The 23847-nt window shown below is 47.1% G+C and overlaps 1 protein-coding gene across 1 annotated transcript in view; it reads left to right on the forward strand.

Annotated features, from left to right (window-relative positions):
• Window positions 1-1950: 1950 nt before the first annotated feature.
• cdh13 (cadherin 13, H-cadherin (heart)) overlaps window positions 1951-23847 on the forward strand; it is a 278962-nt gene continuing 257065 nt past the window's right edge. The window contains 1 exon segment of the mRNA XM_055040045.1: window positions 1951-2171. Coding sequence (XP_054896020.1) covers window positions 2127-2171 — 45 coding nt within the window. The 5' untranslated portion in view covers window positions 1951-2126.

A 23847-nucleotide genomic window follows, 5' to 3' on the forward strand; every position in this document is an offset into this window, starting at 1 on the left:
TCGCTGAACCGAAGCTTCAGTCGTTTCCCGTTCTGACACCGTGTTAACTTGGGCTTTCATTGGTTTCTTGTTTCCCCTGAGCTAACAGATGTTGGGTAACAGCATCTCTTATTCTGCTGGGACTAATCAGAGCTGGGCAGGACTGGAATGAGCCGTCCTCTATTTAGTAATCATGGAGTTGTCGAATTATTTATCAGAGGTCAACAGTTACACCACAGCAGGAGTTTACAGACGTTCTTTAGTCAGGGTCACAAGGAAATCTGCATTTTCAAATAAACGACTGGTAAAAGTTTCTGTGATCCATCAAGCAGTCGGGTCAGTCAGAGGTCAGTTCGATTAAATCACTTCATTTATCCCCAAGAGGCAAGGTAGCCTCAAAGTAAGACTTCAGTCCCACCAGCAACGAGTCTGCTTTCACCAAACTCCAGTCCGCTTGTCTAGGAAGTCCGGTTGGTGAAATATGAACGCTAATCGACCTCCGACCTCTAGTCCTCCAAACCTCGGTCTGGGTTCACTTTGAACACCAAGCGGACCAGAGAGCGCTCCACAAGCAGGAAGTGGACTACAGCACAGGGCATTCTGGGTAAATACAACCAAAGCTAACATGCTAGCCTAGCGCTAGCAGCAGAAATGGCTCCTGGTCTTCAGCCAAAGACTAAATAGAAATTCTCCATCACTAAACTCTGACGCCTCCATCTTGTTTCATCTGGTGAAACAGGAAGTTGCTCTCAGTGTCTTCAGAGGTTTTGGTGTCGTTTCCTTCTGTGGTTGCTGGTGCAGCGCCCCCACAGGCCAGGAGGGGAACAGGCTGGCTTGAGTCAGAACCACAGCAGCTGGAGGTGGAGCAGATGTTCTGGTTCCAGTAGAACCGGGTCGAGCTGAGCATCAAGTGTTACACACAATGTCTGTGAAACAACAGACAGTAAACTAAAACACAAAGACATTTTCATTTCTCATTTCTGGTTTTCTCCACTCTGCTGACCTGCAGTCAAGCTGCAGCAGCTGACCCCGAGCTCTGCAGCTGACCCCGAGCTCTGCAGCTGACCCCGAGCTCTGCAGCTGACCCCGAGCTCTGCAGCTGACCCCGAGCTCTGCAGCTGACCCCGAGCTCTGCAGCTGACCCAAATACAGTGAGGTGGAGTTCTACACTCAGCAGAGAGTTAAAGAGCAGAAACCCCTCAGAGGTTCTGCCCGGCTCCATGTCTGCAGAGTGTGTGTGTGTGTGTGTAGGCGTGTGTGTGTGTGTAGGTGTGTGTGTGTGTGTGTGTGTAGGCGTGTGTGTGTAGGTGTGTGTGTGTGTGTAGGCGTGTGTGTGTGTGTGTAGGTGTGTGTGTGTGTTCTGGATCTGCATGATGGACACAAATCTACATTATTGGACATTATTTTAAGAAGCAAGCCTCCATAAGCTGTTGGAATGGATCAGGTTCTGCTTCTCATCAAATGCAACTCAAATGAAGGAGCATGTTGACCCGGTTCTGTATGGCCTACAGCTGCTGATGACGAACTGATTAACACAATTTCATTGATCAATTAAAATTTGATTAAAATGCAAATAAATAAAAAGAAGACAGAAAACAAGGAAACAACTTTCCCACCAGTTGGTGTTGAGATTTAATAAGCAGAGAAAGTTTGGAGGAAGGACGAAGGTTCATATCTGCTGCTCAGACACCAGCTGATTGAACTGGGATAAACACAGTGAAGGAACTGGATCATTTCCAGGTCAGGTCTGTCCGCAGACGTCAACTCATTCATTCTTTTTAAATCCAATCAGCTGAACAGATTCAGATAAACTGAATCTGTTCAGCTGATTGTCTTCACCTGCAGAGGATCAAACCTCCGCGATGTTCTGATGGACCCACGAACCGGAAGCTGGCGGTCTCTCTCTCTCTCTCTTCCATAAATCCATCTCTCCTCTCTCTCCTCCTCATCCTCGGCTCTCCGCCTCTCGGGCTGCAGCTCCGGTCTCTGTGGAAGTTGCAGGCGTCTCTCTCTTTCTCTCTTTTTCTCTCTCTCTCTCTTTCTCTCTGACGGCTGGAGGAATTATGAGCAGAGCTCTCCCCGCCTCTGACAGTCTCTCTTGAATCATTCTGTGTTTCCCAACCGAACCGAGCCGAGCAGAGGCGAGTATGGAGACCGGACTCTGCATCCTCCTGACTTTCCTCCTCCAGCTGGTAGGACCAGTGTGTGTGTGTGTGTGTGTGTGTGTGTGTGTGTGTGTGTGTGTGTGTGTGTGGTGTGCGTGTGCGTGTGCGTGTGTGTGTGTAAGAGAGATTTGCTGCTGCGGTTTGTTAAGTTTAGCGACTCTTCCAGCAATAATCACCTGCGGTCCATCGGAACCGAGTCAGAGTTCCGACCGGCTGTCAGCTCTGAAGCCGAGTTTGGGCTGCAGAGTGTCGGCTCGGTGATCCGCGGCTCTCCGCTCACTTTCAAAAAACCTCTCTGTTCACATTTAGTGGACAGACCGGACCGAACTGGGCCGGACACCGAACCGGGGCGCCGGGGGAAGCAGCGCAGGCTGCCCCTCTGTCTGTGTGCAAATCACGGCTCGGCTCTTGTCTCAGCCGCATCTACATTCCGCTCAGCCTCCAACTTGAGCGGCTCTTTGGGTCTGTGTGCGTGTGCGTGCGGTGCGTGCGGAGAGCGGAGGCTGCTCTCTGTTTCTGCTCTCTGGTTTGTCATGAACGCGGCTGCCGGTTCGGTTCGGTTCGGTCCGACCAGCAGCTCCGCCATCAGGCGTTTGGAGGCTGTGGAAGCTGCAGACAGAGGAGTTTCCTCACACTTTGCTCTCATTCATCCTGTTCTCACTAAAACCAGGAAGATAGAGACATAACAGCAGTTTTAAAGTCCCTCCACTGGCTCCCTGTAGCTCAAAGAATAGATTTTAAAATCCTGTTGTTAGTTTATAAATCACTGAACGGTTTAGCACCACAATACATCAAAGATCTGCTGTTGTTGTATCAACCTTCCAGACTCTCAGGTTCTGGTTCTGGTTCTGTTCTGCATCCAGAACCAGAACCAAGAGAGGAGAAGCAGCTTTCAGCATCTATGCACCACAAATCTGGAACAAACTTCCAGAAAACTGTAAACCAGCAGAAACCCTGACTTCCTTTAAATCTCAAGTAAAAACCAGCTGATTAGAGTTTGATTAGAAATGTAATATGGAACAATGTATTGTTGATTCTATGACTTTGTGTTTTTGTGTTTATGATGTAAAGCACTTTGAAATGCCTTGCTGCTGACATGTGCTATACAAATAAAATCTGATTGATTGATTAATTTCCTGAGCAGGGCCGATTCACAGGGGTCAGCGGGGGGCCGAGCCCTCCTGCCCAGCCGTTCACATTAAAATAAAACGATCTAGTGTTTCATATGCGTATGAACGAACGAGGATCATGTCCATGCTGTGACCTCCAGACAGATTTAAAGTGCAGCTAAAGCAAAGGAGCTGGATTAGCAGAGCTGCTCACAGCTGATGATGTCATCATGTTACTGTGAAATCTCTGCTATCTGGATGTTGGGCTGTTAGCATGTTAGCATGAGAGTATTCAGTCAGAGGCCTCTACAGATTGGTTGCAGGACTGACTGCTACTGCCCCCATCACCATCCAGATCATCTGAACTATGACCTCATTTAATGATCCTTTGGGGGTAAACCAAGCGATTTTGAGCTTCTGATGCAGTCCGCACTCTCAGCACGACCTCTGACCTCATCATTTTTACAGACATTTTCCCATAATTCCTCTGGTGTCATATTAGCAGGACGGTATTGTTGCACATGTCTTTCTTGGCAGCAGGTGCTGAAAGCAGAAGCAGCAGCTAATTTTGAAGTGAGTGTCTGTTTTTGAAATGTGGGAGATTCCCTGAAGCGTGGCGGCTAGCAGCTCATTTGGTAAACTCTCTCTCTCCCCGGCTCCTCTCGCTCGGCCGCTTATCCGCAGCGCTGGGAGACGGCAGACGGCTCTGCTGGTCTGGTGCTTGTTGTCTGACCCGTGTAGGTTTGGTGCTGGATTCCTGCTGCGCGTTACTCACTGGAATTGGCTGAGCGTTTTCTGGGTTCATTGTTCAGTCCTGGCCTCTTTGCCATCATGATTCAGGCTAATGGACGAAATTATTTAACTCCTGTTTTACTCCTGTTTTATTGATTACAACCTGTCCTCTTCTGCTCACACGCTTACATGAACACACCCTCACACACACGCAGTGCGCTTTCCATTAAGCAGATTCCTTCATTATTGCGAACGAAGGGAAAGAAACCAGTTAACTGTGAGAAACCTGGTTAGTTTGAAACAGAAATGAATGTTTGTGAAACTGAAACAAAGAGCAGATTGTCTGTCATCCTTGGAAATGCATCCCTGTCACAAATCTCCATCTCTCGGTTGTGTGCATTTAATTCTGCGAACATGGCTGATAAAATAGGGAATCATGTTTCAATCAAAACTGCAGCTTACCAGGTTATTTCCAGTTTTATTGTACACGTTTCTATGCAGCAAGCAAACAGATTTATCCCACTTGACTCATGGTGCACACTTAAATTGCAAATGTGTCATCTCTCCTTGTAGAATCAAGGAGCATCCTATCTTTGCCGTATTTGTGTGGGCTCAAAGCGATTCTCCAGCTGATGGGAAACACGGAGACTTCTGGAGTCTTGATTTCTCTTCCTCTCCAGATCAGGTTTTATCTCAGCACCGGCTGCAGTTTGTGTCACTGCTGAGAGTTTGTGACCAAGTCTGGAAGGTGATTTCCAGTTCTGCAAACGCTGAAAGGATAAACAGATAAACTGCGTTACTTCCTGCCTGCAGACAGATGGAGGATGGGGCCGGCGGAGGACGGAGATGGTGTTGGTCGCTGCAGCCTCAGGAGAGCCAGAGAAACGTTTTGCTGCTGAAGTAAAGACGAAACAAACTCCTGAGTCAAATTATTCAATTAGTGAATGAAGAAGCATTCAAAGAATTACTTTTGGTTTTGTTGTACGATAACAGAATCAACATGTTGGCTCTGGATTCGTTTTAAAAAAGAAACAATTCTTCAGCGATTTCTATAGTGGAAATTCCTGCTGATTGAAATGAAAACGTGAGTCATTTCTAACCGGATCGGAGCTGGTTTCCCCCGTCGGACCAGACTTTCCCTCCAGGTATGAAAACCCGACCCATACCCACTTTCTGATCCAGTTCCAGCCTCTCTGCTGCAGCTGGTAGCGCCACTGCATCCATGTGACCACGCCAGAGCACACTGGGCCAGCAGCCCGACCTCCAGGTTCGGCCCCAGTTCCCTCCAGGTTCGGCCCCAGTTCCCTCCAGGTTCGGCCCCAGTTCCCTCCAGGTTCGGCCCCAGTTCCCTCCAGGTTCACACACATCCATATGTCCAATGTAAGCAACGCTGCTATTTCCTGTGTTCGGTTCTTTAAACTCCATCTTGTAGAAAAGAGGATCTGACTCCGTTTGTCAGGGCGATCTGTTTTCACTCTTTCTTAACTGGAGCAGTTTTTTATTTTCCTGTGTGACCACTGCAGTGTAGCGGTCTGCAAGGTCAGACGCTATCTAAACTCGGCTGAAAGAGGTCGTGACCTTTGAGGAAAACGCTTCTCTTCAATCTTTTCCCCTCCATGGCCGCTGACTCTCTCCAGGGGAGGAGAGCGAAGATGAGGTGTGAAGCTACTGAGAGCTGTAATTAAAGTAAATATGTCCCCTTCGCGCTCCATTAGAATCTGCCTGCGTTTAATGGAAGTGCTCTAATTATACAAAACACCAGTGGACGTTGTGTTTCAATCATGAAATCTGCCAAGAACTGCAGACCGTCTCTGTCCTCTGACTGGATTAACAGCTGAGTGGGGAGCCAAAACCTGACCAGGAGAAACTCTGAGCAGCGAGACGCTAACCGCTAACCACACACACACACACACACACACACACACACACACACACACACACACACACACACACACACACACACACACACACACACAACACACACACACATATACACACACAGTCACACAATCGTCTCTTCCTAGGAAACAATAACAAACTTTACCGAATTGTTCCAAAAATAATTTTGATAAATAATGTGGTTTACCTTCTCAAATACCAAAAGACTTTAATTGTGTAAAGAACACTGGAAGATATCAAAACAAAACCCCAACACCAATTAACAAACGGGAATAAAAAGCACAATAAGCCATCTTTACCGCCGTGAACAGAGCGCTGCTGGAGGACGGCTACTTTCTTCTTCTGCGGGTCGTTTTGGGGCCAGAGACCGCTGACACAGACAATTGACTGCAGTCGAGTTTAATTAGTAGCAGGACCAAGCAGGAACTGAGCCTCCAGGCCTGCAGTGTGAACGTATCGTCTGTACATTCAGGTGTTTTTCACTCCCTCTCCTCTTTTACTTGTCCCTTTCCCCTCCTGTCAGTTGCTGGGCACTGCAGGCCTGACTTCCTGTCTGCAGGCCTGACTTCCTGTCTGCAGGCCTGACTTCCTGTCTGCAGGCATGATTTCCTGACTGCAGGCATGACTTCCTGTCTGCAGGCCTGATTTCCTGTCTGCAGGCCTGACTTCCTGTCTGCAGGCCTGATTTCCTGTCTGCAGGCATGATTTCCTGTCTGCAGGCCTGATTTCCTGTCTGCAGGCCTGACTTCCTGTCTGCAGGCCTGATTTCCTGTCTGCAGGCCTGACTTCCTGTCTGCAGGCCTGACTTCCTGTCTGCAGGCATGATTTCCTGACTGCAGGCCTGACTTCCTGTCTACAGGCCTGACTTCCTGATTCAGATGACTTCTCTCTATCCCATAGTGACGCTGGTGCACCAGGCCGTTCATCCTCCATGATGCTCTGAGCAGCGTTTCAGTGAACGGCTCAGTTGTTTGTGAGGCTGGGAGCAGATCCTCCACTGATCTTCCATTGATCCTCCACTGATCTCCACTGATCTTCCATTGATCCTCCATTGATCCTCCACTGATCCTTAACTGATCCTCCACTGATCTTCCATTGATCCTCCATTGATCCTCCACTGATCTTCCATTGATCCTCCATTGATCCTCCATTGATCCTCCATTGATCCTCCATTGATCCTCCACTGATCCTCCATTGATCCTCCATTGATCCTCCATTGATCCTCCACTGATTTACTGATCCTCCACTGATCCTCCATGATCCTCCATGATCCTCCACTGATCCTCCATTGATCCTCCACTGATCCTTAACTGATCCTCCATTGATCCTCCACTGATCCTCCATTGATCCTCCATTGATCCTCCATTGATCCTCCACTGATCCTCCACTGATCCTCCACTGATCCTCCATTGATCCTCCATTGATCCTCCACTGATCCTCCACTGATCCTCCACTGATCCTCCACTGATCCTCCACTGATCCTCCACTGATCCTCCACTGATCCTCCATTGATCCTCCATGATCCTCCACTGATCCTCCACTGATCCTCCATTGATCCTCCATTGATCCTCCATTGATCCTCCACTGATCCTTAACTGATCCTCCACTGATCCTCCACTGATCCTCCACTGATCCTCCACTGATCCTCCACTGATCCTCCATTGATCCTCCACTGATCCTCCACTGATCCTCCACTGATCCTCCATGATCCTCCATTGATCCTCCATTGATCCTCCACTGATCCTTAACTGATCCTCCACTGATCCTCCACTGATCCTCCACTGATCCTCCACAGATCCTCCACTGATCCTCCACTGATCCTCCACTGATCCTCCATGATCCTCCACTGATCCTCCACTGATCCTCCATTGATCCTCCATTGATCCTCCACTGATCCTTAACTGATCCTCCACTGATCCTCCACTGATCCTCCACTGATCCTCCACTGATCCTCCATGATCCTCCACTGATCCTCCACTGATCCTCCATGATCCTCCACTGATCCTCCACTGATCCTCCATTGATCCTCCATTGATCCTCCACTGATCCTTAACTGATCCTCCACTGATCCTCCACTGATCCTCCACTGATCCTCCATTGATCCTCCACTGATCCTCCATTGATCCTCCATTGATCCTCCACTGATCCTTAACTGATCCTCCACTGATCCTCCACTGATCCTCCACTGATCCTCCATTGATCCTCCATTGATCCTCCACTGATCCTTAACTGATCCTCCACTGATCCTCCACTGATCCTCCACTGATCCTCCATTGATCCTCCACTGATCCTCCATTGATCCTCCATTGATCCTCCACTGATCCTTAACTGATCCTCCACTGATCCTCCACTGATCCTCCACTGATCCTCCACTGATCCTCCACTGATCCTCCATTGATCCTCCACTGATCCTCCACTGATCCTCCATTGATCCTCCACTGATCCTCCACTGATCCTCCATTGATCCTCCACTGATCCTCCATTGATCCTCCATTGATCCTCCACTGATCCTCCATTGATCCTCCATTGATCTTCCACTGATCATTAACAGCCTCTCTCCTCTGAAAGCTGCTGGATGTTCGTTTGGTCTGCAGAAGTGATGACGGTGATCATCTGCTGCTCTTCATCTATCTTTCATGAAGCTGTTGGAGGGAAACTTGCTGACAGCAGAAACTTTCCTGCCAGGTCAGAAGTCAGAGTTGAAGCTCCGATCCGGATCCAGTCCATGTTTCTGGATCCTCTGCTTTGCCCTTTGACTAAAGGATCAGCGAGGAATAAAGTGAACAATGTTAACAGCTATCTGGTGAGCTCAATAAATACCGTCCGGCCCAGTTACACCATAAACAGGAACATAGACGGATATCTAATAGAGCTGCCGTGTTTTCACACTGCACGTTTTTCTAAAGATTATGTTTGAGATTTAATATTGCTATAGAAATCTGTGCGTCTGGGCTGCCAGCCTTTATCTGCTGTGATAAATGACCTGCATCTTTTCATCGTCTCTGTGGTAAACTGCTCACTCTGGAGCAAGTATATGATGAACAAATGGCTCATTAACCTTCATCTGTTCACACCTGATGAGGTTTACCTGGTTTACCTGGCCGCTGAGGTCAGCGCTGTGAGGTCAGCGCTGTGAGGTCAGCGCTGTGAGGTCAGCGCTGTGAGGTCAGCTCTGTGAGGTCAGCGCTGTGAGGTCAGCGCTGTGAGGTCAGCTCTGTGAGGTCAGCGCTGTGAGGTCAGCGCTGTGAGGTCAGCGCTCTGGGTCACGTTTCTATCCAACCATCAGGGAATCTGAGGAAACATTTAAACTGTCACAATAAAACAAACTAATACATAAAAGTGAATTATGCTTGACCGGTTTGGACATCCTGAGATTTTCAGTTTTATTCTGATCAGCCTGAACTTTCAGTCTGTGGATCAGTGAGTTTCTGAACCGAGACTTTTGGACCAACCAGAAGAATTTCGAACCCAGAAAGGAGATAAGTCTTGTAGATGTCTGGACTCTTTATTTTTTAAGCAGCAGCTAAAGATCCAGTTGTTCAGTTTGACTTTCTTGGTGTTATGATGTTTTATTTCTGCGAGTTTATGTTTGATGTGAAAGCTTGTATATTGAAGCTGGCCTTACCTTAGACATGACGATGCTGCGGTTGTGCTGCCGTGAGCCTCTCTTCAGATGACGCCTCGTCCTCTTTTCCTCTCTTCCAGCTTCATTCTGTTGTTTCGTTGCTCTTCTGTAAGACTGGAAAGGAAAATGGAACCAAAACCCTATTTTGTTTGAAATGAAGCAAAGTATTTTTGAACTTTCAAGACTTGATTTCACTTTTCTCCCTTGTTCATTCCTGCTGTGCCTCATTCCTCTCTTCTTTTTAATTCTTTTCTTTACTTCTATCATTGTTTTTTCTCTTGACATGAAAAACATTTTAGAGCATCCGTTCCTCCTCCACCTAATGCTCCTCTTTGCTGCTGCTGGGAGAAATTCAGCTTCCAATAGGAAACAGTTGTGCCTGCAGTACCGCCCCTGCTGCCTAGATGGCGACAAAATGCCAGTGAAGTTGGGGATCATTTCCACTCAGCATAATAATCAGAAAACACCTGCAGCCTGCTCTGATCCAAACATCAGCATTATGACTTGTTAGATTAAAGATTGAATAAATTCCATGTTTTATGTTTTATCTGCATGTTTGCCATTAAAACGTCAGCTTTCTGCGTCGCTTTGCTCAGGTGATGCTCAGTTGCTGTGGTCTTCACCAGAGCTTTAAGGGAGGTGCTGCGTCACATCCTGCTGCAGAGAATCCCAGAGACGTGAGCTGCTGGTTTTCACTGGTTGCATGTCTGCACTGTCACTTCCTGTTCCTGCAGCCACACTGCGCTGGAGACAATTTTCCACTCCGGTGGCCCCTAAAGCCCAGATCTGTTCTCACACGGGGACTGAGGGGACCAGAGAGGTCAGAGGTCAGTGCTTCAATATCACTGAGGCCCAAACGCCCAGGTTGACCTGCTTACTGAAGGACACACTCTGCTGGTTCTCACTGGAGGCCAACTGGTTTCACTGGAGGCCAACTGGTCTCACTGGAGGCCAACTGGTCTCACTGGAGGCCAACTGGTTTCACTGGAGGCCAACTGGTTTCACTGGAGGCCAACTGGTCTCACTGGAGGCCAACTGGTTTCACTGGAGGCCAACTGGTTTCACTGGAGGCCAACTGGTCTCACTGGAGGCCAACTGGTCTCACTGGAGGCCAACTGGTTTCACTGGAGGCCAACTGGTTTCACTGGAGGCCAACTGGTTTCACTGGAGGCCAACTGGTTTCACTGGAGGCCAACTGGTTTCACTGGAGGTCAACTTGTTTCACTGGAGGCCAACTGGTCTCACTGGAGGCCAACTGGTTTCACTGGAGGCCAACTGGTCTCACTGGAGGCCAACTGGTCTCACTGGAGGCCAACTGGTTTCACTGGAGGCCAACTGGTTTCACTGGAGGCCAACTGGTTTCACTGGAGGCCAACTGGTCTCACTGGAGGCCAACTGGTTTCACTGGAGGCCAACTGGTTTCACTGGAGGCCAACTGGTTTCACTGGAGGCCAACTGGTTTCACTGGAGGTCAACTTGTTTCACTGGAGGCCAACTGGTTTCACTGGAGGCCAACTGGTTTCACTGGAGGCCAACTGGTTTCACTGGAGGCCAACTGGTTTCACTGGAGGTCAACTTGTTTCACTGGAGGCCAACTGGTCTCACTGGAGGCCAACTGGTTTCACTGGAGGTCAACTTGTTTCACTGGAGGCCAACTGGTCTCACTGGAGGCCAACTGGTTTCACTGGAGGCCAACTGGTCTCACTGGAGGCCAACTGGTTTCACTGGAGGCCAACTGGTTTCACTGGAGGCCAACTGGTCTCACTGGAGGCCAACTGGTTTCACTGGAGGCCAACTGGTTTCACTGGAGGTCAACTGGTTTCACTGGAGGCCAACTGGTTTCACTGGAGGTCAACTTGTTTCACTGGAGGCCAACTGGTCTCACTGGAGGCCAACTGGTTTCACTGGAGGCCAACTGGTTTCACTGGAGGCCAACTGGTTTCACTGGAGGCCAACTTGTTTCACTGGAGGCCAACTGGTTTCACTGGAGGCCAACTGGTTTCACTGGAGGCCAACTGGTTTCACTGGAGGTCAACTTGTTTCACTGGAAGCCAACTGGTCTCACTGGAGGCCAACTGGTTTCACTGGAGGCCAACTGGTTTCACTGGAGGCCAACTGGTCTCACTGGAGGCCAACTGGTCTCACTGGAGGCCAACTGGTTTCACTGGAGGCCAACTGGTCTCACTGGAGGCCAACTGGTTTCACTGGAGGCCAACTGGTTTCACTGGAGGCCAACTGGTCTCACTGGAGGCCAACTGGTTTCACTGGAGGCCAACTGGTTTCACTGGAGGTCAACTGGTTTCACTGGAGGCCAACTGGTTTCACTGGAGGTCAACTTGTTTCACTGGAGGCCAACTGGTCTCACTGGAGGCCAACTGGTTTCACTGGAGGCCAACTGGTTTCACTGGAGGCCAACTGGTTTCACTGGAGGCCAACTGGTTTCACTGGAGGCCAACTGGTTTCACTGGAGGCCAACTGGTTTCACTGGAGGTCAACTTGTTTCACTGGAGGCCAACTGTTCACTGGAGGCCAACTGGTTCACTGGAGGCCAACTGGTTCACTGGAGGCCAACTGGTTTCACTGGAGGCCAACTGGTTCACTGGAGGCCAACTGTTTCACTGGAGGCCAACTGGTTCACTGGAGGCCAACTGGTTTCACTGGAGGCCAACTGGTTTCACTGGAGGCCAACTGTTTCACTGGAGGCCAACTGGTTTCACTGGAGGCCAACTGGTTTCACTGGAGGCCAACTGGTTTCACTGGAGGCCAACTGTTCACTGGAGGCCAACTGGTCTCACTGGAGGCCAACTGGTTTCACTGGAGGCCAACTGGTTCACTGGAGGCCAACTGGTTTCACTGGAGGGCAACTGGTCTCGAGAGCTTCCGGTTCCTGGACTGCGACTCGGTTCCGAGTCGTGTTTCTGTGGACTCGGCGTTCTGCAGTGGAACAGCGCTTCGCTTCTTCTGGTTTTGCTTTCGCTGTGGGTGGAAACATGACTTTGCCAACAAGTGATAATAACTGAGTGGGAGGGCGAACATTAACACGCTTTGCCAAGTACCACAACAGGCAGCACAGCAATATTCTTTTCTTTGTCATAATAAATGACAGTAATTTTTACAGAAGCAGAGGAAGCTTCTTTTTCTCAGGATGTGGCTCATGGAGAGGCGGCTCTATGATTTTGTTCTCTAGTCATTAATTTATAAAGCGCTCCTGCTCCGCCCACATGTTGAATTCTAAATAAAATAATCACACAAATTGCAGCTATTATTTAGCAGCTCTTTATTAGTTACTACTTTATTGTTCTGCTTGACGTTTGAAGAAACTCTAAATCTGCAGGAAAACTGAATGTTTAATGAGGACAAATAATTGTCTAAAAGGCTGAGAATGAAAGAGTTGAGACCAATCAGAGGTTGATGAGCAGCAAAACTGTGCTTGATATAAATAAATCCAGCCTTATTGATGATTGTGCAGCGAAACGCGTTGAAGTTCTGGATTCTCCGTTTCCATCAGGGTCATGAAGCATCTTCATGTTTGTGTCGTCTAGCTTTTCCAGATCAGTTCTGGATCGTTACAGTTTAACTACCAGCCTGCGGCTCTGATTTCAGGGTGAATAATACGACCACCTCCGTGCCTGATGCTGGTTTGTTCACAGCCCTTCCACATGGGGGCAGTAGTGGAGACCCAGGGGTCCAAATAACATTTCTGTTATTGAAGCTGAAATAATAAGATTCCTGACTGAGAGTTGGTTCTGACTGATGTTTTATCTGTCAGCTGAGGCTTGATTTTGTCATTTCAGCGATTGGTTTTTAATTAGGAGGCTGGAGCCGCGTCTCGTCGGGGCTTCGGGTGCCGAGTGATGCACCCAAAGCTCTTTAATTGCCCCAGAGCTGCACCGGAGCCCGGCGTGCATGAGGCTGCTCGTTTGGATTTCATTCAATAAGAATAAATCTTACTGCTGATTTCATGGCTTCTTTTTCTCCTCTGTTTCATAGAGATGAGGCTTTAATACAAGCAGATGAAAAATTATTAGAAATGAATCTAAATATGTTAATAGTGTTTTAATTCTCTCCTTAATTTGTGGTGAATGACTGATGTTATGTGTTTAAAGTGAGGTTAATTATCCAGAATGATTTTGTATCAGACATGAATAATAAATGAACTGCAAGCACTTCAAACATGATGTCTTTGGTTCCTGAAATGATTTAGAAGCTGTGATTGTTGGAATTAACCAGGAAAAGAAATCCTGACGGCAGTTTCACGTTTTAAAACTCTTGTTTTCCTGCAGCGTCGCTTCAGCTTCACAGCTTCACTTAGTTTAATGTTTCAGAAACGCTGTGGGAAAAAATCTACTGATTTCTGCAAATTATTTACATTCTACCGAAAAATCCACAACTGAGTAGTTTACTGTGTAGTTTATTCAGTAGTTTATTCAGTAGTTTATTCAGTAGTTTACTGTGTAGTTTATCAGTAGTTTATTCAGTAGTTTACTGTGTAATTTATTCAGTAGTTTATTCAGTAGTTTACTGTGTAATTTATTCAGTAGTTTATTCAGTAGTTTATTCAGTAGTTTTCAGTAGTTTATTCAGTAGTTTACTGTATAGTTTATTCAGTAGTTTATTCAGTAGTTTACTGTGTAGTTTATTCAGTAGTTTATTCAGTAGTTTATTCAGTAGTTTATTCAGTAGTTTACTGTGTAGTTTATTCAGTAGTTTATTCAGTAGTTTATTCAGTAGTTTACTGTGTAGTTTATTCAGTAGTTTACTGTGTAGTTTATTCAGTAGTACTGTGTAGTTTATTCAGTAGTTTATTCAGTAGTTTACTGTGTAGTTTATTCAGTAGTTTATTCAGTAGTTTATTCAGTAGTTTATTCAGTAGTTTACTGTGTAGTTTATTCAGTAGTTTATTCAGTAGTTTACTGTGTAGTTTATTCACTGTGGTGATGCTGAGGCTGCATGGAAATTCTCGCAGGCTGCAGTCAGTAGCTCTGCTGCCCTGCAGCCAGAAGGTTGGGGGTTTGAATCCTGACCTGTAGAGAGTTAGCATAGAGTTAGCATGTTAGCTTGTTCTCTCCAGCTTCCTCCCACAGTCCAGAAACGCTTTGGGTTCGTTGGTCTCTGCATAATCTCAAACTACGAATGCATGGCTGTTTGTCGCCCGGTGATGAACTGGTGACCTGCTGACCTCTCCAGGGCGTCTCTGCCTCTTCCCAGTGACCCCCTAATGCTGCTGTGGGCCGGACCTGCAGAACCAGGCAGTTCTCTTGGTTTTCTTGGATCTCTGTCAGGCTGGCTGACAGCCTGGCAGCTGTTCTTTGTCTCATTTTCTCTCCTCTTGTTCTGAATCTCAGAGCTAAAGAGGAGCTGCTGCTGAACACAAAGAGGAGGCGGAGCGATGAGAGAGATGAAGTGTGACTGGAGAGTTGGGATAATGATGCTGGAGTGTAAGAAAGTTGAATGGAAGAGCAGAAAAATGGAAGTTAGTGGCGTTGTGAGATGGAGCCTCCTGGCTGCATTCATGTGTGGACTGTGGGTGGACAGGGCTGCTGAGCTGCTGCTCTCAAATGGCTCTTGACAGAGTCATTCCTCCTGGAGATTTACCTAAGCTTCCTCTGGTAGTGGGAGGACGGGAGCGAGCCACCTTTTCCTCTTCCCATGAATATTTATCTGCAGAGGGAGTTCACGGTGACAAATGGTTGTCTGAAGCAACGAGCTGCGCTCCGCCGCCGCCTCCTTCCCGCCGCCTCCTTCCCGCCGCTCTCCACCTCCGCCTCACCAGGCTGTTTTTAATAAATTCACCTGGCTTGGAGAGCCGACACGCCGTGAAGTGAGAGGAAATGCAGAGATGAGAAAGCACCTGAAGAAAGGGTCAGCATTTAATAAACACGCAGAGCAAGTTTACACTAAACGCTGCTAAATTTATTCATTTCAACACCATTATGGCAATTAAAATGTAAATCTAATTCTGAAGATCTATAATGTACAATGTGTTGATAGTTTTATGAAAGTTTGATTAAGAAGCTGATGGATAATCTGCTGGCAGCTGTTGAGGATCCACAAAAACAGAGAAAAGGTTCAGCTGGCCTCTAAAAAACTCAAACAGTTTTCCTAAATTCTTCACTGGTTCCTCAAACGCAGTGATGCAGCTCACCTGCATGTAAGCCCCGCCCACAAAGCCAGGAAAACCTGCATGCAAATACCAGGGTGCACCATGACGTAGTTACACAGAACCATGTAATGCTTAATGCTTAATGAAATGCGTAGCAAATAAGTATCACACTAAACCAATACAGTAACCGACCAATAAAAGTTATTGGTCGTCACAACGACTTCATTTCTCTCTTCGTCTGTTTACGTCTCGTTTTCTTTCTCACTTTCATCTCAACGTGAAACTCCAGAGTTTAGCCTCATCCTCATCTAGTTCAGGAACTATGCTGTTTCTCTGTGGTCCTACCGCCATCTGCAGAAACACGGCGCTCTTTCACAAACAGCCAGTCAGAGCCAGGAGGAGGTCATTAAAACCAGTAAAGCCAGTGAAACCATCCCTGCTTCTGTTCGCTCCCACAGCAGCATCCCGGCTGATTTACAACTAAAACCAACTAATCAGTTTTGGTTCACGGAGTTTTGTAATAATTTTATGGTTTGGCTCTTTATGATGTGATCAGTCTGATAGCTGCTGTCACTTCCTGATGTCCTGAGATGAACCTTGGCGTCCATGACAACGTGGAAACGTTTCTGCTGGTTTTATGGGATTGCAGAGCTGAGTCCTTATTGCTTCCTGTGAAGGTGAGAGAGTAAAGGTCCGAGGTCCAGATCATGTCTGTGTTTTCTTTGCTCCCTGTTTTATCACAACAAGAGGTTCTGTCTGATAACCGGCGCCGGTGCTGCTGGGAAACACAAACACTCAGGTTCACATTGGGAGACGACAACCTGCTGCGTTTTGGTTCAAAGCTTCTGATGAAGTGCAGACGCAACGCTTCACCAAAATGTCATTTCTTCTTCTGTGGTTTTTCAAACCGTCAGTTCACCTGATTGGACAGACGATTAAAACATGATGAAAATGTGAAAACCGCAGAACGTGAGCATCACACTCAAAACTGTGCAGCAAAACACTTCAGCATGTTTCCAACGAAACGCAACAGAAAATGTTTTTTATCCAGGTGTTTCTGTGTAAACAAGTGTTTCTGGGTTTGTCCTTCAGGAACAATACGGCATCAACTGGCTAAAAAAGACATCATGATTTTGGCATATTTTGTCCAAACTCAAAAAGCATTTTATGAAATTAGATGATCAGCCTGACGCCTTTCTTTGCTAAATCAGATAAAGTCAGTTTAAATTTAAACAAGACCAATATAATAAAATTCTGCATTCACTGAGCAGCAGAAACCAAGGATTTCATAAATTAGTTTTTCCAGTTTAATTTTTTTTTGAAGAACAAAATTTTTGTTTTCTACATTTTTAATATTCGTGTTTTAAAAGCAGACATCTAAAGTTAAATGTCTAATAATAATGTTTAGCATTTCAGTAGGTTGGCAGAAGAATAACTACAGTATTTAAATCCTGCCTTTGGCACATATATTTAGGAACAAGGCGGCTGTTTTATGCATCGATTAGTGAGTTTTGTCTCTATATATTTAGCGATATTCATGTGTTTGTTGCTCACATCCTGCTGTTTTATCATCGCACCGACCTGCTTGGCATTTGCACAGAAATCCAACAAACTGCAGTCATTTAAATTGATATACTTTTATTTTGTAGCTGCAGGTTGTTTTATTGCTCTCCGTTTGTTGCCCAGATCAGCGGCACGTGAAGCCCGTTCCATTTCGATCCGTTTCGTTCCGATCCGTTCTGTTTCGATCCGTTTCATTCCGATCCGTTCTGTTTCGATCCGTTTCGTTCCGATCCGTTCTGTTTCGATCCGTTTCGTTCCGATCCGTTCTGTTTCGATCCGTTTCGTTCCGATCCGTTCTGTTTCGATCCGTTTCGTTGCTGGTCATCACAACTTAACGTGATTATTTACAAACAATCGTTATTCAAAATGCATTTGGAGCAGATTTTCCAAAAGGAAAATAACATCATTTTTCTGACAATCTTCATCATAAAAATGACATCAAAAATCCTTTTTCTTTAATTTTATCCATGGAACGAAACATAAACATTAATCTTGTAACAGGAAGTAAACTTGAAGCGCCGTCGTACATCAGAGTCACGTGGTGCGTCATTCCGTCCAGGAATGACCATAATTGGTCATGAATGCTAATTATGTTTACACTTAGCCATTTTGATAATCGAAACATTTAAAGCCTGATATAAAACTTTTCATATTTTGCAGCTCCAGATTAGTTTTTGTTTTTGGTCCAATATGGTGTCAGATGGTCCAGAGTGATGAAGTACCAATGGATCTCAGAACAGGCTCACTGACCGATTCCTGATCAACAGAAGAAACTAATACTATGTCAACAAGTTCCTTTCTGTATTTATGTTGCAACCTGTCAAACTGTCTGGCCTATAAAATCCTTGATCAATATCTGAAGAAACAAAGACAAACAAACTGGTTCCCAGTTTCATCTGAATCCAAACTGTCACCATCTGACTGCCTGAAACATTCAGACTGAGAGGAAGTGATGCTGATGCTCCAGGTGTGAGTGTGTGTGTGCATGCCTGTGTGTGTGTGTGCATGTGTGTGTGTGTGTGTGGGTGTGTGTGTGTGCATGCGTATGGGTGTGTGTGTGTGTGTGTGTGGGTGTGTGTGTGTGTGTGGGTGTGTGTGTGTGGGTGTGTGTGTGGGTGTGTGTGGGTGTGTGTGTGTGGGTGTGTGTGTGTGTGTGTGTGCATGCGTGTGTGTGTGTGAGAACTGCACAGACATAAAGATGGCTGCCCTCAGACAGGCGGCGGGACGCTGCATCCAGCAGCTGCATGTTCACGGATCAGAACCAGAGCGTTTGTCACATCGTTTTCCCCGTCTCTCTGGAGTTTATTTTTCTGCCTTCGACTCTGAAAAGGTCGTGTGAAGCTGAAACGGCGGCCGAGAGCAAGAGATGGAAGAGAGGAGAGCTGCAGAGAGATGAGATGATTAAACACGAAGGAGAGAAGAGAATGTTAAATAATGTCTGAGTCTGAAGGAGATGGAAAGTGTCAGAACGTCACAGGAGAGAAACTGAGATTAAAAAAGCAAAGAAGAGCAAAAGGAAAGTAAATACATGAAAGAGAACATTTAAGATGCATAACTCATTTCTGCAGGCACGTCACGCCGCCTTTACCGACACCAACCGGGTTACTGTAACCAACCCAGACATAAATGAAGATAGTGAAACAAGGTGATGATGAAAAGATTTTAATAACAGAAAGAAAACAAGAAGAAGAGCAGCTGCTGAAACATTTTACATGTGATTTCAACTTCAAAACCCTGCAGATTTATGATTTATGATCCTGTTGTGGGAAACGTCCTGAACGGAGAGCAGTTCTAGTTTGGCTCATTTTAATTTGAACACGGCCAGTTTCTGTGTAAATGTTCAGAACAAATTATGGCTCCTCTCGCACCATTTATGCTATATTATTATTATTATTATTATTATTGTTTCTTACAAAACATAAATGGAAAAAGAAATGGAGAGAAAGTCTGTGGGAATGCAGGATTAGAGGAACTCGAAGGAACAAGGAGAAACTATATAGATAGATAGATAGATAGATAGATAGATAGATAGATGATAGATAGATAGATAGATAGATAGATAGATAGATAGATAGATAGATAGATAGATAGATAGATAGATAGATAGATAGATAGATAGATAGATAGATAGATAGATAGATAGATAGATAGATAGATAGATAGATAGATAGATAGATAGATCATCAAAAACAGAAACTGCAGAGATGGAAGTAGAGACAACTGACGTTCAGACGGGATCAACCTGACATGAAAGGAAAAAGTTTGAAAAGCAGGAGAAAGGTTGAAGAGGAGACGGATGAATAGATGTTGCTGTTGTGATTCAAGGATGAAGCCCGGTTAAAACCGGTCCACACGGTCAGATTTGAAAACTGCTGGCTAGTTTTTAAAACCTGAGACTCGACAAATAATCTGAGCTAAAACAGGTTTGGTCTCAACTCCACTCCATCTCACAAGCCTCTGCAGACCAAACGTGAGTTCAGAGGAAACAAAGATGGCTGACGAGGAAGAAGCAACGGACACAGTTTGAGGATATTTAACAAAAAACAAACAAATCCTTTTAGATTTCCCTCCATGTTTCCATCACCTGCTGTCTGATTGGCTAACGTTCAACAGGCTGCGTTCTGATTGGACCAGGATGAACCAACATGTTGATTTTAGTTTAGATCCTCCCAGGTCCTTCTGATTGGCCCAGAGCTCCGTGTCCTGATTGGCCCAGAGCTCTGTGTTCTGATTGGCCCAGAGCTCCGTGTCCTGATTGGCCCAGAGCTCCGTGTTCTGATTGGCCCAGAGCTCCGTGTTCTGATTGGCCCAGAGCTCCGTGTCCTGATTGGCCCAGAGCTCCGTGTCCTGATTGGCCCAGAGGTCTCTGAACCATCCTCAGACTAGGATCCTGTTTATCCTTCAGTCGTGATAAAACTCCTTCTGAGTGACACTAAATATTTCCTGTTTGGTTTCCACGGAGGAGCAGAAAGGTTTTCTGTGGCAGATCCGTTTGTTGGCCTCATGATCCACCTGTCATCCACTGGGTTTGGTTTGGTGGGATTGTTGGTGCTGCAGGTTTGTGCTGCTCCCTGCAGGGTTCTGTATTTGGTCAGCCGTGTCGTTTGCTCTGAGTGAAACAGACAGGCTGAACTGAAGAAAAGGCAGTGACTCACAGATGAACGCACTGCTTGTTTATGGTGGAAAACGCAGCATGTTATCATTTGTCTGCATGTTTGTGTTTTCCTCAGACTTTGTGTTTGTGCTGCAGCAGGAAGCACATTGAAGTTTCTCTCCACATCGATCCTCCATCCTCGCCGCGATCCGGGCCGCTGAGCTCCGCTTCTCACGCTCCGAACCTCGTGGCTCTCAACTCAATTTCACACTTGCCAGCTGCTGAAATGTCCTAATTCAATTTTCCCTGTTTAAGGAAGCGGAGGAAACTCTCTGAGGAAAGTTTAGAGGAACAGGTCAGGAAGCTTCGGGCAGCGGTCCGCAACCGCAGCACTTCCTGGACAGAGAGTCTGAGCTGAGGGCTGCAGGCTGGATGGATGCTGATGGTTGGATGGATGCTGTTGGATGGATGGATGCTGTTGGATGGATGCTGATGGTTGGATGCTGATGGTTGGATGCTGATGGATGGATGGATGCTGGTGGATGGTTGGATGCTGATGGTTGGATGGATGCTGGTGGATGGATGGATGCTGATGGATGGATGGATGCTGCTGGTTGGATGCTGATGGTTGGATGCTGATGGATGGATGGATGCTGATGGTTGGATGGATGCTGTTGGATGATGGATGCTGGTGGATGGATGGATGCTGTTGGTTGGATGGATGCTGATGGTTGGATGGATGCTGATGGTTGGATGCTGATGGTTGGATGCTGATGGATGGATGGATGCTGATGGATGGTTGGATGCTGATGGTTGGATGGATGCTGGTGGATGGTTGGATGCTGATGGTTGGATGGATGCTGATGGATGGTTGGATGCTGATGGTTGGATGGATGCTGGTGGATGGTTGGATGCTGGTGGATGGATGGATGCTGATGGATGGATGCTGATGGTTGGATGCTGATGGATGGATGGATGCTGATGGTTGGATGGATGCTGATGGTTGGATGGATGCTGATGGTTGGATGGATGCTGCTGGTTGGATGCTGATGGTTGGATGCTGATGGATGGATGGATGCTGATGGTTGGATGGATGCTGATGGTTGGATGGATGCTGATGGTTGGATGGATGCTGCTGGTTGGATGCTGATGGTTGGATGCTGATGGATGGATGGATGCTGATGGTTGGATGGATGCTGATGGTTGGATGGATGCTGGTGGATGGTTGGATGCTGATGGTTGGATGGATGCTGATGGTTGGATGGATGCTGCTGGTTGGATGCTGATGGTTGGATGCTGATGGATGGATGGATGCTGATGGTTGGATGGATGCTGATGGTTGGATGGATGCTGATGGTTGGATGGATGCTGATGGATGGTTGGATGCTGCTGGTTGGATGCTGATGGATGGTTGGATGCTGCTGGTTGGATGCTGATGGATGGTTGGATGGATGCTGATGGATGGTTGGATGCTGATGGATGGTTGGATGCTGATGGATGGATGGATGCTGATGGATGGATGGATGCTGATGGTTGGATGGATGCTGATGGTTGGATGGATGCTGATGGATGGATGAATGCTGCTGTTGGATGCTGATGGATGGATGGATGCTGCTGGTTGGATGGATGCTGATGGTTGGATGGATGCTGATGGATGGTTGGATGCTGCTGGATGGTTGGATGCTGATGGTTGGATGCTGATGGTTGGATGCTGCTGGTTGGATGCTGATGGTTGGATGCTGATGGATGGTTGGATGCTGCTGGTTGGATGCTGATGGATGGTTGGATGCTGCTGGTTGGATGCTGATGGATGGATGCTGATGGTTGGATGGATGCTGGTGGATGGATGGATGCTGATGGTTGGATGCTGATGGTTGGATGCTGATGGATGGATGGATGCTGATGGTTGGATGGATGCTGATGGTTGGATGCTGATGGATGGTTGGATGCTGCTGGTTGGATGCTGATGGTTGGATGCTGATGGTGGATGGTTGGATGCTGATGGTTGGATGGTTGGATGCTGATGGTGGATGGTTGGATGCTGATGGTTGGATGCTGATGGTGGATGGTTGGATGCTGATGGTTGGATGGATGCTGGTGGATGGATGGATGCTGCTGGTTGGATGCTGATGGTTGGATGCTGATGGATGGATGGATGCTGATGGTTGGATGGATGCTGATGGTTGGATGGATGCTGCTGGTTGGATGCTGATGGTTGGATGCTGATGGATGGATGCTGATGGTTGGATGGATGCTGATGGATGGTTGGATGCTGCTGGTTGGATGCTGATGGATGGTTGGATGCTGATGGTTGGATGGATGCTGATGGTTGGATGGATGCTGATGGATGGATGGATGCTGATGGTTGGATGCTGATGGATGGATGGATGCTGATGGTTGATGGTGCTGATGGATGGATGGATGCTGCTGGTTGGATGGATGCTGATGGTTGGATGGATGCTGATGGATGGTTGGATGCTGCTGGTTGGATGCTGATGGATGGATGCTGATGGATGGTTGGATGCTGATGGATGGTTGGATGCTGATGGTTGGATGCTGATGGTTGGATGCTGCTGGTTGGATGCTGATGGATGGTTGGATGCTGATGGATGGTTGGATGCTGATGGTTGGATGCTGATGGTTGGATGCTGCTGGTTGGATGCTGATGGTTGGATGCTGATGGTTGGATGCTGATGGATGGTTGGATGCTGCTGGTTGGATGCTGATGGTTGGATGCTGCTGGTTGGATGCTGATGGATGGTTGGATGCTGATGGTTGGATGCTGCTGGTTGGATGCTGATGGTTGGATGCTGATGGATGGTTGGATGCTGATGGTTGGATGCTGCTGGTTGGATGCTGATGGTTGGTTGGATGCTGATGGTTGGATGCTGATGGTTGGATGCTGATGGATGGTTGGATGCTGATGGTTGGATGCTGATGGTTGGATGGATGCTGATGGTTGGATGCTGCTGGTTGGATGCTGATGGATGGATGGATGCTGCTGGTTGGATGCTGATGGTTGGATGGATGATGATGGTTGGATGCTGCTGGTTGGATGCTGATGGATGGATGGATGCTGCTGGTTGGATGCTGATGGTTGGATGGATGCTGATGGTTGGATGCTGCTGGTTGGATGCTGATGGATGGATGGATGCTGATGGATGGATGCTGATGGTTGGATGCTGATGGTTGGATGCAGATGGTTGGATGCTGATGGTTGGATGCTGATGGTTGGATGCTGATGGATGGATGGATGCTGCTGGTTGGATGCTGATGGTTGGATGGATGATGATGGATGGATGCTGATGGTTGGATGCTGATGGTTGGATGCTGATGGTTGGATGCTGCTGGTTGGATGCTGCTGGTTGGATGCTGATGGTTGGATGCTGCTGGTTGGATGCTGATGGTTGGATGGATGCTGATGGTTGGTTGGATGCTGATGGTTGGATGCTGCTGGTTGGATGCTGATGGTTGGATGCTGCTGGTTGGATGCTGCTGGTTGGATGCTGATGGTTGGATGCTGATGGATGGATGCTGATGGTTGGATGCAGATGGTTGGATGCTGATGGTTGGATGCT

The sequence above is a fragment of the Poeciliopsis prolifica genome, unplaced genomic scaffold (assembly GCF_027474105.1).
Source record: "Poeciliopsis prolifica strain line A6 unplaced genomic scaffold, Auburn_PproV2 SCAFFOLD001, whole genome shotgun sequence".
NCBI classification, from domain to species: Eukaryota; Metazoa; Chordata; class Actinopteri; order Cyprinodontiformes; family Poeciliidae; genus Poeciliopsis; species Poeciliopsis prolifica.